Below are 16,087 nucleotides of genomic sequence, written 5' to 3'. Positions count from 1 at the left end.
TAAAATGCTTCAGATGTGGCAGCTTTCAGCAGTTTAATCAACCGTACAAAAGTTGGCACCGGCGTCATCCTGTGTGTGATTTGAATGACTGCCACATTTGTTTTCATGCGTCGTTGCTGCAGCTGTCGCAAACTTTAAAGGGACAGAAATGGAAACACTGTGCTCGACCCACTTCGTGGTTTTCAAGATATTTTATCAGTAAGTGTGTGTGTTCCCTTAGATCGTTGATCCATGAGTGACTGTATTACATTAGTTGATGATGTCACTTTGTAAAGAAACACTTGAATACCATTGGTTGACAACAGAGGAGACTGGACTGTCAACAGTTCTCTGGTGGGGAAATACGTTTCTCTTCTTCTCATGGTCGTAATAAGAATAAATCGATAAGAACTATGTTCCAAAAGGACATTGTTACACGTCCAAATGTAATGACATGCTGGAGTCAGTTTGTGAATGATGTCAATTGGAAGAAAGTTTGGCTTTTGCCTAGTTAAAGAGGATAACTTATTCACAAAATATACCCTGTAAATGTTTTCCTGCCCAATTTAAAATGGATATAGATACTTGGAGCCTGTGTAATTCCAGTAAAGAGACAGTAATTCATTTGTTTTGGTACTGCCCCCTGGTGGCTGTTTTTAGGCAAACATTTACTTGACTTTCTTGTTGAACATATTGATAAAAATGTCATTTTACACTGGAAACATGTATTTTTAGGTCTGTTTGTAAATCAGAACGACAAACAAATTCACACTTCTGACACATCTGATTAGTTTTATTATTTTAATGGCTAAGTTTCAAATCCATAAGTGTACATTTTCGGGTGGAAAACCTTGCTTTTAAGTGTTTAAGTTAATATTTACAACTTGTCACATTCTTCAGGCATGTACTATTTTCATGTATTTATATAACTGCTTATTCCCCCTGGAATTTTTTTAATTTTTGTTTACTTTTTTCTGTTTCTTTATATATATATATACTTGATTACAGTATTTGTATGGTCAGAATATTGTTATTAAATAAATAAAAAACATTTGTTGACATACAGTAGATGTGGTCTAGTCCTACATTCTTATAGACTGAATACTTAATACACATCACGTCACCATTTTTGTAAAAAAAAACATTTCAAACCCATTTTTGTTTTCAGGTCCCCAAAACATGCAGGTGTCGTGTAAATAAATGACCAAAACACAAAGTTCAGGTTTTAGTTCAAACAAATGCCATCTTAGGGAACGCTCCTACACCGTAAAAACAGACCCGTTAATTCAATTTATATACACAAGTAATTTGTTACCTGGCTGCCTTAAAATATTGACTTCAGTATGCTACAAAACTTTAGTTGTTACACCTATTAAGAGTTCTTTGAACTTAGAATCAATAGTTGGGCCTACAAAGGTAAAGTCTTATTAAGCACCCGAAATAATACCAAAACACTTCAAACAGCCTCCATTATTCACAAACGGTGGATAAAACCTTGAAAAATGATATATGAGCCCGCCAAATCACAGAGATCCCGATTCGCACGGGATTAAGATCACAGACAACCTCTGCAATTAATACAAATGACTAGAGGTCCCCAGGTAACTCTAATCTCGTGCGAATAGGGCTCAGGGCATATCAAGCGATCTCTAACAAAGCAATTACGCATGGTACACAAATGTTTTACTCACATAAGATTGCTGCGCCATTCCTATCGGATCCAATATTGACGGCACAGCACTGCTTTTTAATTTTAGTCTCTCCACAAATCCAGCGTCGACCTGTGCTTTGTTCACAAAGGAATCCTCCGAGAAATGAAACGAACAAATGCTCCATGTTTTTCCCATGAGCTGGAATGTCTTTAAAAATAAACTTTAACCACACATTCCTAATATCGAAGGAAGGTTATGCAGCGACTGTGTTCTTGGCACAATATTTAGCTATCTTTAATGCCATGTTTGTTTATTGCTTGCTCGCTCGATCTGGTTCCGCGCCACTTGTGTTACTTCAGTTCTGTCATGCGCGAACCAGTGGGCGGGGCTAGAGAAGTAGTCATTGATACTCTTTCTGTGGAGGCGGTGTTCAACCTATCAGATAGGTGCATTCCAGAACCTGGCGTTCGCTGGGCCGTGTGACAATAACAGATGTAATCTCAGGAACAAGGGCGTTTTCAGTTCTGACACTTACATGATGTTCACGTGAATACCATTCCCTCTTATATAACAAAAGCTCGCGTTAAAATTGTGGTTTTAATTCATGTCACCTTTAAGTGTGTCATAGCAAAAATAGTTCTTTATTTGTTTTTACAATTATTTCCCAAGCACACTCCTCATCTTCCATTGGTTTTAAAATGAGATGGTACTACCCCAAGCTCATTACATGAGATATTGATGCCCTTTTTTTTGGAGTATGTGTTTACACTTATTTGTGGACACCAACTTACAAATGGCATACAGTACCTAGTTTTTTTCCTAATTTTTAAAAAGGTTTCTTCAAATCAAATCATTAGATAATTGAATGATCTCATGTTAATCATGTGCAGTTTTGGTAATTATATGTGAAAAAGGCTTGGTGAGAGAAATTATTGTCTCAAAGCCTATAAACCCCTGAAACAGAGATTTATAAAGACGGAAGGTGACCGAGGGGACCGCACATAAAGGGAAAAGAGCCTCTTTCAGACCAACATCAGGATCGTTACAAATGTCTTTGACATGGTGGTACAGTACATCACATGACCCTGTGAGGAGCAAGGTCTGTGGGGACCATCAGTTCTGTCCTTCATTTAAATTCTCTAGCTGGAGCTTCCATCATTTTTACAGTATTTTTAGTTCCCTTAATAGGCACTGTATGATTGTTCACTGAAGTCTCTATGCTCATTATTTGAAATGAGAGCTCTTTTATCTTCCTCTACATGCATCGCATTAAAATGCAACGCTTTCATCTAGAATATCAATGTGGAAGTAGATGTGAACATGTGGCATACCGCATTTTTAATCAGTATTGTATTTTATGGAAGGTAGGTAGCAATTGTAACATGTCTTTCACTTGCAACATTAGAAATATAGAGTATTGACGTTTTCAAAGTGACAACATAAACAAATGTAAATGCGCATGCACACGTTAATGGACTAGAGCAAAAGAAAGCGTTACTTTCGCTAAACTTCTCTCCAATATTTTGAATTTAGACTGCGATACCAATCTCAACCGCTAGATGTCAATGTACGGTTTCTTTAAATGCGACAAAGCTACACGACCTATTAAACTAATTGTTAATTTAATAAAATGTAAATACAACAAAATTCAGCAAATCGTTTATTTAATACAACTCAATTATTCAATAAAATAATAATATAAATGAATATGAACTTACACCACGTGGCTCAAGCTTCCGAGTCCGTTCGCTCCAACGGAAACGAGATGCGCAAGAAAGTAGTCCTACCATCAACAGCATTTTAAAGACGATAACATGACAAACATTGAAATTAAACATCTGAACAATGTCCTGTGGTGTGGTAACCCTGGTATAAGCGGAATAATTGAGGTGTAACGTCCCCTTCACTTCGTGTCGTGGCCGCATTACCAAGGAGTGTGCATTCACTTTCGAATAATTGAACGGACTGGAGTCAATTATTCCTTGCATAAATTTAATCAAATTAGCACGCACGCACGCACGCACGCACACACACACACACACGCGCGCGCGCTCTAAACGAGGAACCAATCACGACCGACCTGGTCAGTTTTACCAATCAGAGCGTTGCGGAAGGTGGGACTTTACATAGACCGGAAGCAATCCAGTCGTTTTGTCAGAAGAGGGACAGCGGTGAACAATAGACTTGAAATATGTGAAATATAAAGCGCTTTTTGAAATTAGAAACATGAACATCCATTGTTAAACACCCAAAAAACATAATCAAAGCGTCGAAAACAGCAAAAGACTGGCTCCTTTAACTACTTTTATTAATGAGTAGCTTGTAGTTTATCTAACTACAATTTCAAAGTAGCTTCCCCAACACTAAATAGATGTATTATTAGACACTAGCCAGACCGATAAACAAACACAAGACCAGAAGTTAACTGCAGTCCATGCGCGCGCGTCCGATGAAACTGTAATGATCCGTTCTGTTCCCCCGTCATTTTGGACTCTTAATTTATTTCCGGTTTCGTGTCATGTTTGTAGTCCTTTGTAGTTTTTCTTGTTAATTAGTTTCCCCACGTGTTTCTTAAATTAGTTTTACGCGCTTTTTTCATGTACCGTTGTTTCTTTGCAAATCTCTATAAGGAACGAAGAGACCATTTTTCTTTTGCATCACCATACACAGTTTATTGGCTCCACATAATGCCAACGTGCATAATGTCCAATTATATCCAATACATACAATGTCCTTGAGTTTTACGCTGTTGCAGTCAAAACTTTTTGCCCTTCCGGGTCAAACGCCTGCTTACAACAGTAGCAAGGCCACCTATATACAGTACTAAATGGACCACCACGTTCACAGCGCCACTCAGTGATCAAAAATGGAAATAGCACATAACCTTAAAGGGACAGTTCACCCAAAAATGAAAATTCTGTCATCAATTACTCTCCTTCGAGTTGTTCCAAATCTGTATAAATGTCTTTGTTCTGATGAAGATGGAGAAAGATATTTGGAAGAATGCTATAACCAAACAGATCTTGCCCCCCATTGACTCCCATAGTAGGATAAAATACTTAATCATTTTTTTTGTATTGAATAAAAAAGAAGATATTTTGAAGAATGTAGGACAGCAAACAGTTCTGCGGGAGTCAATGGGGGGCAAAGTCTGGTTATAAGTATCCCTTTAACACAGTTTGGCTCCTTCAATATTTATATTGACTATAGAATAGGTGGAAATAAATGTAATAAAGATACAACACCATTTATTTTCTGCTTTCTGCAACATTGATCTTGTATTTTTTGCACGATACTATTTTTGTTATCCTGTTCATATTCTGAAGTTCAGTATATGGTATTTTCTATATAATTCTTTCCATATAAAGAATTAAATTTTAATTTTTATAATAAACCGCTAGAGGCTGATACATGTGCATTTCCATTGTTATTCTATTCTATTCTCTTCTCTTCAGCTCAGTTAAAATCATTATTGGTTTTATTGAAATAAATATTCAATAAATCAGTTCTAAAGTCATTTTTAATATAGTTTAATATGATATGCTTATTCATACAATGTGGAATTGCTCTGACGTGGTTCACAACAGCAGCTGGTAAACTCATGAACACCAGGACATCAATCTCATGAGCCTCATGACTGCATGATGGTGTCCGAATGACTCGCCATCACCCTTCATCTGTCCACAGGTCAGGATCGCAGCGAGCAGGCACTGGTTCAGCGCTTCAGGGGAGATGGCGTCAGTTACAAGGCCAAGCTGATCGGCACTGATGATGTGACGGCAGCGCGTGGAGACAAGCTGTGTCAGGACTCCATGATGAAGCTGAAGGTAAGATCTCTGACACCGGCGAAAGCAACTGCAGCTTACATTGAGCGTTTGGGATGTGACGCATCCACAGAAACGAGAACAGAGTTTGAGATGCTGCTGACAAACCACAGAAAGGATTTTGTTTACAATTGAAAATAACTGAGGTGTACAGGTAGATGAAGTAATACAGCGGGTGCTACTATTTATACAAAACCATGCTAAAAGACGCAGGTGCGTATGTCAGTATAAAATCGTTCACATGTCAGAAGATCACCCAAATATGACATGTTTTTTTCTCACAAGCACATTTCATTTGTCCTGCCGTTAGTGCCACAGAAAAGGCATACTTTGCCTGTATCGTATCCCAAAATCACAGAGAGGGATTATAGATGAATACGTTTGTTTTGTAACCCTGGGAAATATGACAAGGTCATATAAACACATTTTCGCCAGCGTTCTACCTTTTCACCTCCACCTGGTGTGTCATTTTCACCACAGGAGGGCTGAAACAACAATAATTATGGAGTTGAAGCAGGATCGCGTTATGACACTGTTGACCCTCTCAGTGCTCCGTGCTGGTCTGTCCTTGAAAAACCGACCTTTATAAAACTAGATCCCTATGTGTGATGCTGTTGGACGCAGTATGACGTAGTTCTGTTTCCAAATCCAGTGAGCTGCTATGAAATCTTATAAGTGACGGATTGGAAAGCTCTGGCAAAACCATTAAATGTCATTCAAGCATGCCACACAAAAAGTGATTTTAATAGTTAATATTAGCAAGTTACATTTTTAGGGGGAGGTTCTATTGACAGAAATGCAATACAATATACATTACCAGTGATGGGAATAACGGTAACGAGTAATCAAATGAATTACAGTTTCGCCCGTTACAACGCCGTTACTGACGATAAAATGCAGCGTTACTATAATTGATTGTCATCCAAGTGGGCTCTCATCCAAAGGAGAAAAAGGACCTGCAAAGTTTTTTTCAACTGATTTTGTGTGAGTGGGGTGGGAGATAACCGCATAACTGATGATGATTGGCAAAGGTAAAGTACAATTTCTTCTTTTGCCAACCAGAGGCAGAGTAGGGCAGGTTTTCACACAGAGTACACCAATGCCTATATAAGCACTTCTTTTCCCTCGTCATGGTGAAACACAAGGAATGTGTATGTAACGTGCAACTTCTACCCAGATAGAAAGAGGCTCCACGTCGGTGGCAAGACCTTGTCCATACGCGTCACGGTTGTGTGAGGGAGAAGAACCCAAATGCAGGCAGCGGCAGTGAAGGGGTTAACAGATTTATTAACATGAAACAAAACACCCACAATGGGGAAAAACGTAACCAAGGCGGTATAACAAAAAGACTTCCCACGTGGGGGCAAAAACAAAGGAGACAGGAGAACAAGAAAACTGGACTAACTCTAAAGTGACAGGAACAAGACTAGCTAAATGATAAAGAAAAAACACGACAAGGTATTCCAGAGACACAGGTAAGAATCTCAAAGGACAAGCAAACCAACAAGCACAAGCGGACACGCATACAAGCACAACGCACGAGCACAGGACAATAAACACAAGGGCATTATGTAGGGTAACTAACAACGGACGATAACAAGGGCCAGGTGAGGAACATGAGACAGGGCAGGAAGGCTATACAGGGAACGAGAGGGGCGGGGCCAATGACAAGACCGGAGAGGACGCATATTATGTCAATAATGACGATAATCTGTTCCTCTCCACACAAAACCAAAGGCTTTGTCATGACTCTGCCACAAGACCAAGAAAACCATGACAAGATAAGGCAGAGTCATGACAATACGTTTCCCTTTGAAAGCTGAGTTTTCGTTTTAAAATGAAGTTGGTACATATCTTTAGAAGCATAATTTATTTTTTGACTTATTTGTTGACCAGTTGTGGTTCAAGTATAGTAATGATAATATTTAAAATATTTACAATAAAAATATATTGAATTTGATATATAAAATATTGAATTTAATAGGTGTCTCTCACATTGACCCACAGCAACATTAAAATAGTCTAGATTAGTGTACAATGTTTAATACAATTTTTTTTTCTATTTAGTTTTCATTTCATTTATTTAAAGAGTACATAACATGAGATGATGAAAGTGACATGTCATGCAGTGTGTAATGTTGCCGTGTTTGAAAGTGAGCAGTCTGCCAAGTTGTAAATCCGAAGGTGAATGAATAAAGTTATTGGCTTGGAAAAAAGGGAGTCGACTCTGAATCACGCAAACGAGTCGTCCCTAGTCCGATTCGCCAACCGCCACAGATTTACGTCGCTACATGTAGTCCCCGCCTACGTTTTGCTAGGTTACGTTTTGCTAGGTTACGCCTACGTTTTGCCCCTCCAAAACTTCACTCTTCTCCCCCAAACACTGTAGCTCGTGAGCCTCATTCGCAGTAGACCAATCACAGCAAACTAGACCATCTGACCAATCACAGCAGACTAGGCTAGCGGAAAGGAGGGGATTAGACAGATGAATTGCGGAACGAACCATTTGAGAGTCAGTCAAGAAGTACGGTAAGAATAACTACCTATTGTTACGAAATAATAGAGTTGTTACACCTTCTATGTACATAAACCTGTTGTTGGACACTCCATAAACCAAAGTAGGACCTTAAAAATCCCTAGTTATCTACTCTTTAACATATTTAATATTGGGGGCATCCAAGTTATTTGTCATATTTGAACATTTTTTAAAAGGTAACGCAATAGTTACATTCCCTGGTAATTAGTTACTTTTATAATGATGTAACTCAGTTACTAACTCAATTACTATTTGTGAGAAGTAACTACTAACTACTAATTACTTTTTCGAAGTAATGTGCCCAACACTGTACAATACTACAGTATGTCTTCAGAGTTGTATGTCAACAGCTGCTTTGTAACAATGAAAATTGTAAAAGCGCTATATAAATAAAGTTGAGTTGAGTTGAGTTGTATAAAGACCTTACATAATGAAGTGTTATTATTTTATTATACAACAGCTCTTTCTGGTTCTTGAATCTGATTGGCTGAGAGCCATGAGATATTCCACCAGTATCACCACGGTTTCTGATATATCTATAAACTTGTGCTGTTGAACTGTTGTATAAATGCAATATCGCTCTCGTAGTCGTGTGATAGTGCTCTAATATCAGCGGATGTGATTGCCTCCTAATCACAGTCATGCTGATATAAGAGCACTATCACACTCCTACTCGAGCAATATTGCATTATAACCTTAGAACGAGCTATTTCTATCTACGTACACCGCGGGTCCCCTTGCATGGAATTCACTGTGTTGTTTCTACAGTAGTCCTAAAGGAACAAACTGCTCTGCAGAGCGAGGTTCGTAAATATTGTACATTATCTCCTTCGTTACTACATCCTAGTGCATCAACAGGAAGGGGCAGAGCTAATGAATCGGCCCTTTGAAAAAGATTGTGCACTAATAACGATAACTGATCATTCTTTAACATTGGAAGCCGAGAACCAATATATTGTCTGATATTCAAATACTTTGTAATTTGTCGACTTTAAAATATCAGCCAGATAAACATCAAATATGACCATTTATCGGCCGATAATATATTCTGGTTCCCTAATTTTAATGCTCAATTATTTATTACTTATTTATTACATCTCGAATACATTTTTTCACTGAGCTTGTTGCAATGCATTCTGGTACTGCTTTATCTGTAAAAGGTGCAAGTACAGTAATTAACTGACTGAAAACGGATTAAATATAGTTCATATACATGTATTGCATTGTGCTGTGATTGTCTAGATGGATCAGTGACCAGTTTTCTTCACAGAACGGTTTGTTTCAGGTCGCAGGTTTCTAAGGGTCAAAGAGCAATGGATTTCCAATAGCATTTCCACAAAGCCATGGATTACTAATCTACTGAATGTGTGAGCGGCTAACAGATCCAGCAGTCCATCTCGTCACCGCTCCTCTCTCTTTGTTCTCGAGTCGGTGTTGAAACAGGCTTTGACAGCTCATTAAAGGAGAGCACAGACCACTGGCATCGACAGCTCTGAATGCGTTTATTAAGATGTTAAGCGTTGGATTGAGCGAGACGTCAGATGATCAAACCCACAGAACGTAATAAGGATTGCTTTTCGTTATACAACAAAAGACCAAGAAAATGAAAAAGTCGACTTGAAAAGTTTCAGTCAGCAGGATCTTTGTCTGTTCCATTCAGACACATCTCTATCCACTCTTTTGTAGTGCTGAACGCAAAGGAACAAAAGCCACCTTATCAAATGATTCTGACCAGAACATGTGTCACTTATGTAACCTTTGCATCCATCCCCTATCCAAACTGCTTGAGGAGATGAGAATTTCCCTTTCCTGCAGATCTGTTCATTCTTCTCTTTTTACTGCCACAGGGAATCGCTGCCTCGGCACGATCGAAAGGGAACCATAAACAGAGAGTTTTCTTGACTGTGTCCTTCGGTGGAATCAAGATTTATGATGAGAGATCAGGGGTGAGTTGGAAGAAGCCCATTTATTCTGGTGATTTACACATGCACATTTTACTCCTTACCCGTCAGTTGTTTTTAGTTTTCAGTTCATAGTGGTAAATTGGCTTTTTACATGACACACTTTTTCCAATGCATTAAACACTATCGTGAAGAAACAATAGTGTTAAAAACATTAGATCCCTGACGCCTTAGCATCTACTGACATTCAATCAAATGCAAACTGGTTTTACATACAGTATATGTTTTGCTGGCCGCTTGTATGATGAAGTTATAACTCTATGAATCCACAGGTCTTACAACACCACCACTCGGTCCATGAGATCTCCTATATTGCCAAAGACACAAGGGACCATCGGGCCTTCGGCTACGTGTGCGGAAAGAAAGGCAACCACAAATTTGTAGCCATCAAGACGAGCCATTCGGTTAGTGCCTCTTTATTCTTACCTTTCCTAACATTATAACTCTTGACGGTTTGAAGCCTTTAACCTCACATGTCTTTCTCTTGTAGGCGGAGCCAGTCATTCTGGACCTGCGGGACCTGTTCACCCTCGTCTATGACATCAAACAGAGGGAGGAGTCTCAAAAAAAGTCTCAGAAAGATCAGAAACACTGTGAGCAAGCCGTCTATCAGGTACCGTAGATCAAACACGTGTTGTCACTTTCAAAGTTGTGGTAGATGTTTTGCAGGGGCTGATTTGCTTTTGCATTACTCTGAGAGCATCTTTGCGTTTGTTAAAGGCACAATATGTAATAATTTTGTTATGAAATATCCAAAAAACACTTGCACAGTGTGATATAGTTCATGCAGTTGTGTACTAACATTATCCCAAATGTTCCCAAGAATGTGCAAATCCAGAGAAATTCCTATTTTAAATAATGGCTCGTCCCTTTTCTCCCTTGTAATTGTCGCATATCAGTGACTTAATATCCGCACTATCCTCAGTTTCCGGTTGTAGAAACTACTGCAATGCGCAAATACGGAAGTGGCGGTTATACAGCATCTGGGACGCAGCTGTTTTATGTTCAGTTATGGATCATGATTACTTGTTGGCGAGTAAAGAAAATCCTAAAAAATGTAAACGTCAGTCAAATGAGGCAAGCAGGTTTATGGACAGATGTAGGTATAAAACAAGGATTAATATCGGTGTGGCGTTTTTGAAATGGAGAGAGCTTCGCGACCAACTTGGACTCGACAGAGACTTTGCTCTCGCATTCAGTAACGCTTTTTATCAAGTCTGGTGAACAAGTCTATGGCAGTGTAATTAAACACAGTATGTGTTGCACAAAAATATGTAGCCAGTAACGTTACTTGTAAATACTGTGGGTTCGTTCAAATTTACTTTTTAAACGACGACTGTATGACTGTTTTTTACGCAGCATTACACTACCAAATTATTTGACAAAGTCAAATATCAGTGATGGGCTAACGTAGTATTACATTCCACGTTTCTTGCAGCTAATTAATTACGATGACATAAAATTATGTTATCAAACGTAATAAATTAATTCATTACCTCGTCCGTGAATATGATGGGCGATCTCCATACGCCTCTGGATGGTGAAAACGACATCTTCCATCATTCCACTCTCCTGCATGACGTCATTAAGCTTTTCCTTTGGTGCTGTTGTTGTTTTGAAAGTGCACTATCTAGCGGTCCAAATTTACATATTGTGCCTTTAACAATTGCTTTTATTACATAAGACGGAAGTATAATAATATACATAATATAGAAGTGTGGAAAATAGTGAAAATACTCATGCCAAACGAAATATAGAGCAACATTTTTTTAATAATATTGCTAGTATTTTAAATATTTCTTCTTTACCTAAATGCTTTAATAATTATGCTTGTTTATCTCCGTGGCTGGTGCAGACCATTTTGGAAGATGAGACTGATGATCCAATTTATCAGGTGAGCAAGATTCACACTTCAGAGGCCTCAGCAGTTACATTGAACAATTACGCCTGGCTCAGATTACAGGATTCTCGGCCAGATTTTACCCCTCGTGAGAATCTTTGAAAAAATCGTATCCATGGCCGATGTTCGGTCCAGATTATCATGTAATGTGAGGCATTCACAGATCAAATCTTACGCATCCCGATCTGCTCCGAGAACAATCGGGGCCGCCCCGATCATATCAAACATGTTTGATATTTAGGATTTCAAATCGGGCTGATGACGTCGGTACATTTACAACAACCAATGAGAGACAAGACTGCTCGATTACGGAGTGACTGACCGAACAGTAATAATGTAAATGCAGTGCGTTGGATAGCGGAGATGTACAGATTTCAACAGCTTGTTGAAATGTGGCGACATAACAAATACCTCGTCCTTAAAGTTGTCGCTTCGCAATGTCCGTTGTGTTCTGTATTATACACGGTGAACACGAGCTGACCTCACACAACTTTATTTAACATCCCTGTATGACCACCAGTTGACATAACGCCATACTACCACTAGATGTCCCCATGTCATCACATTATTTACATCTGCTTTCCGGTGAAATCACGTGATACGCGCGTCCTCTGGTACAATAATCTTAAAATGATCTTGTAGTGTGTGATGTGACAGAAATGTCAAAGATTTTGTTTGAGCATGGTTAAGATTTTAACTAAGAGAATCTATCAAGATTCTCCTTGCGTGTGTGCTGCAACCAGATTAAAACTCCTGTAATCTGAGCCAGGTTTAAAAGAGCATGTCATGTATGTTGAACTGACACATACGGCTTGATTTTGTTATCATTTAACCCCTTCATTTCAATGTTCTCAATATTTTTTGATGTAGTACTCCTCTGTTAACCATTCAGCTCCTGTCATTGCTAGTGCATTGGTGTGCCGTCATGTTTTGTGTACTGTATGTTTTATTTATACACCGGGTGTGGTGTAATCTTTTCAACCCAGTGCTCTTTAGCTCACGCTGAATACAGACAACCTTAACTGTCTTTTAACATTCATTCCTCTCTCTCGCCGAAGGTGGAAACTCTCAAAAAGTCTTGTTTAGTTGAGCTCTGAAGCTTGTGCACCAATTTATAATGGGGCGAAAAAGTCCAGTCTGGAAAAGATTTTTACCACCGTTGAAAATGAGATGTATCAAAGAGATTGATCTTATACTGTATTTCATAGCTCTGATAACATATTACAGAGGATTAGATATCAACTTTGCTTACGTTGGGGTCTTTTCTCAGAAAGAAATCTGAGAATAGAATAGAAGATTAAAGACTCCACAGATATTCATTGTTCAAGGCAAAAATGACGGGTCAGTATTGAATGTTGTTGTCTGTCTGATCGGTTCCCTGCGGGGCCTTTCTCATTTTCTTTCTCAACCCCTCGTAGTACATTGTGTTTGAAGCCGGACACGAACCCCTCCGTGGCCACCAATCAGAAGAGAGCGTTTACCAGGTACTTTGTTAAGCCCCTCCCTTCTCCGTCCACATCTCTACGGTTATAGTATCACATACAAACAATAGACATCCTTTATCCTTAAAACTGATACTATCAGTAGTTTCATCCAAAGACTTCTTAGTAAGTTTTCTCATGTAATAGCTTTTGCTTGATTTGTTTATTTGAATCCCCAGTGTATATAGTCCTGGAGTGCGGTAAGAGTCATGTTTTCATAATATATTATCATTTTTAGGTCCCCACAAGTCAGCAGAAAGAAGGGGTGTATGACGTTCCCAAATGCCATTTTAAGACTGTAGGTGTTCTAGTACATCAAACTTTCACCCACCCCGTCCCATTCCATCCTCAAGCAAACCTCTCAATGTCCTCCTCCTCGTGTGCTTTCAAAGACCTTTCACGAATCTTGTAGCGAAAACAAATGTTATAAAGCCACGACAAGTTGTCCAGAGTTCAAGTTTTGTACGAAAGCGCAACAGGCGAGGAGAAACCGAGCAGTGATTCTCATGAGAGGTTTGTTTGTGGATTTCATCTCTTGTATGGATGTACTGCATGGATTTAATAATACTTTTGAAAATCATGCAACTATTGTAGAGAGATTTCTTGCGTTTAGTATAAATGTTTATTGATGATTAGCTGCATACGTACTTCAACGATTGCATGGAAAAGCATCATAAGAAGGGAACATACATCATTGTAAAATCTCAAGCAGGCTTCGGTCGGTCAGAACAGAATGAATCCATGCTAAACCATTGCTATCAGCCCATTTCACAAAGTGTTATTGCTTGTCTGTTGGTTCAGTTGGAGCCTATCGAGTGCTTTATACAAACCTCCCTCGCACACCTCAAACATTGATCGTGCTTGAATCTGTTGAGATTACGTTTTTCATTTTTGGCGAACACGTTTGGTTCTGACTGCATGGACATTCACTTTAGTTCTTGTTCTCTTTGTTGTTCATATTGTTTATGTTGGAATGTGTTGAGTAGTTGACGTTATCATTCAGTCATTGTGACGTATCTACAGTAGAGCTGCTTTCATCTCATCAACGATCACAAATGCTCACATGTCAAAGCACTGCTTATTGGTGGAATTGACCTTTCTTTGCCTGTCTTACAGAATATAAACCAGTTTGATCTTTTTGGTGACATGGCCACCCCTCCGGACATTCTTTCTGTAAGTAAACCTCAGGAGATCCTCAAGCGATGCTCATGTGTTCTGTCTTATGGCTGGACTACACTACACAACTGTCACAGTGAATCATACTGTACACTAGGTATTAAAAAACATTAGGTACCATGCAAATTGCCCCAGCGCTAGGTCAGAAAATATTCATGTTTCATATCTCACTCAACAATTAGTTAAAACAACCCAGCATTTTGGCCTAAAACAACCCAGAATGGGTCGGGTTTGTCTCCAATATAGGATATGCAAGGAAAACACAAGAAGAGAATACAACCAAAAAACAAAATATACAATAAAACAACAAAATTACATTTTTAAGATGCAGGTTATTTTACGTACTTATGTGAGATGAAGTCAAACGATATCAAACTAGCATTTCCAATAAAATCGTATGGTTGTGAATCGGGGTAAAGTACATTTACACTTAGGGGAGATTCACATTTCGCGTCTAAAACCGCATGGAAAACGCGAGCCGCGCTGCTTTCTCTAGTCAAATGACCCGCGGTGCGCGCACGGTTACTGAGAACAATTTCCTTCTCGATGAGGCACCAACGCACCTAGAAAAATGTGCAAGAAGAGGAAGTGCTATAACAAGTTACCAGGTTACACAAAGCAAGACAATACCTGTTGGGAGAGAAGAAGGGGTTTGTTTTTTTAGCGCTTTCAATCGATTAAAAAATAATCTGATTAATCACACATTTTTTTCTGTGATTAATCACGATTAATCGCACATAACATTAATGTTTTTAAATAAACTTTTACATTCTAATAATTTCACATTTAATCTCCAAATTAATGCAGAAACAACAGATTTCTTTAACAGCATCATTTTATGAATGAATGCCAGCATTCTGATATTAGTACTGCAACTGATGTCTCCATTAAATTGATGATATTTTCTTTATTGTAACATTAATTATAGCCGTTCAACACTGAAGTAGAGAATAATTGAGAGCTATTATGTCCAACAGGTAGGAAATATACAGAAATTGACTGAAGTTCTCAAACACTTGACAGTCTTTAATGCTAAATTGTAAATGAAATTCAGAAGAATCCTCATTAAAGCTACAAAACACACTGAATTCCTCTTTTCTTTTGTTCTTTGAAGAACATTAAGTAGCAGGTTTAAGAACGCCGCCCCTTTAAGAGCTGCCGCTCTGCGCAATTCTGATACGCTTCCCATTTTCACAACTCTTTGCATTAATTTAGGACAGGGGTCGGCAACATTTGCGACCAAAAGAGCCATTTGGGCCCTCTCCGCAAATGAATTTACTTAATTTATTTGTATTTATATGTTAATTATACATAGCATATACATATACATATAGTATAAAAAGTACATAGGAAATATCATGTAAATGATCAAAATAAATATATTATAATTCTATTATTCTATCAAATCAGTGACTATCATTGTTGTCACAGATGCCAGCATCTCCTGCTATCACACTGGATCCTGGAAGAAGACGACGACAGCTCCACCCAGAACTCTTCACCCATTTCAGCCCACCAGCGGTGCCCTCGGGTACAGTACTGTTACTGTAGCAACCACCGTTTTCTGTCGAGTTACTC

General features: G+C 38.7%; 1 protein-coding gene across 5 annotated transcripts in view; it reads left to right on the top strand.

Annotated features, from left to right (window-relative positions):
- Positions 1–16,087, top strand: part of dab1b (DAB adaptor protein 1b) — a 33,517-nt gene that overhangs the window by 11,345 nt on the left and 6,085 nt on the right. For 4 of the 5 annotated variants that reach the window (XM_057333064.1, XM_057333061.1, XM_057333060.1 and 1 more), the window contains exons 3-11: positions 5,319–5,458; positions 9,839–9,937; positions 10,225–10,356; positions 10,443–10,565; positions 11,808–11,846; positions 13,271–13,336; positions 13,572–13,631; positions 14,450–14,506; positions 15,941–16,040. In XM_057333064.1, coding sequence (XP_057189047.1) covers positions 5,319–5,458; positions 9,839–9,937; positions 10,225–10,356; positions 10,443–10,565; positions 11,808–11,846; positions 13,271–13,336; positions 13,572–13,631; positions 14,450–14,506; positions 15,941–16,040 — 816 coding nt within the window. The remainder of the gene's footprint in view (positions 1–5,318; positions 5,459–9,838; positions 9,938–10,224; positions 10,357–10,442; positions 10,566–11,807; positions 11,847–13,270; positions 13,337–13,571; positions 13,632–14,449; positions 14,507–15,940; positions 16,041–16,087) is intronic. The other variant, XM_057333065.1, reaches the window with a different exon arrangement.

The sequence above is a fragment of the Triplophysa rosa genome, linkage group LG5, assembly GCF_024868665.1.
Source record: "Triplophysa rosa linkage group LG5, Trosa_1v2, whole genome shotgun sequence".
Classification (NCBI taxonomy): Eukaryota; Metazoa; Chordata; class Actinopteri; order Cypriniformes; family Nemacheilidae; genus Triplophysa; species Triplophysa rosa.
This window is presented reverse-complemented; position numbering and strand designations above follow the sequence as displayed.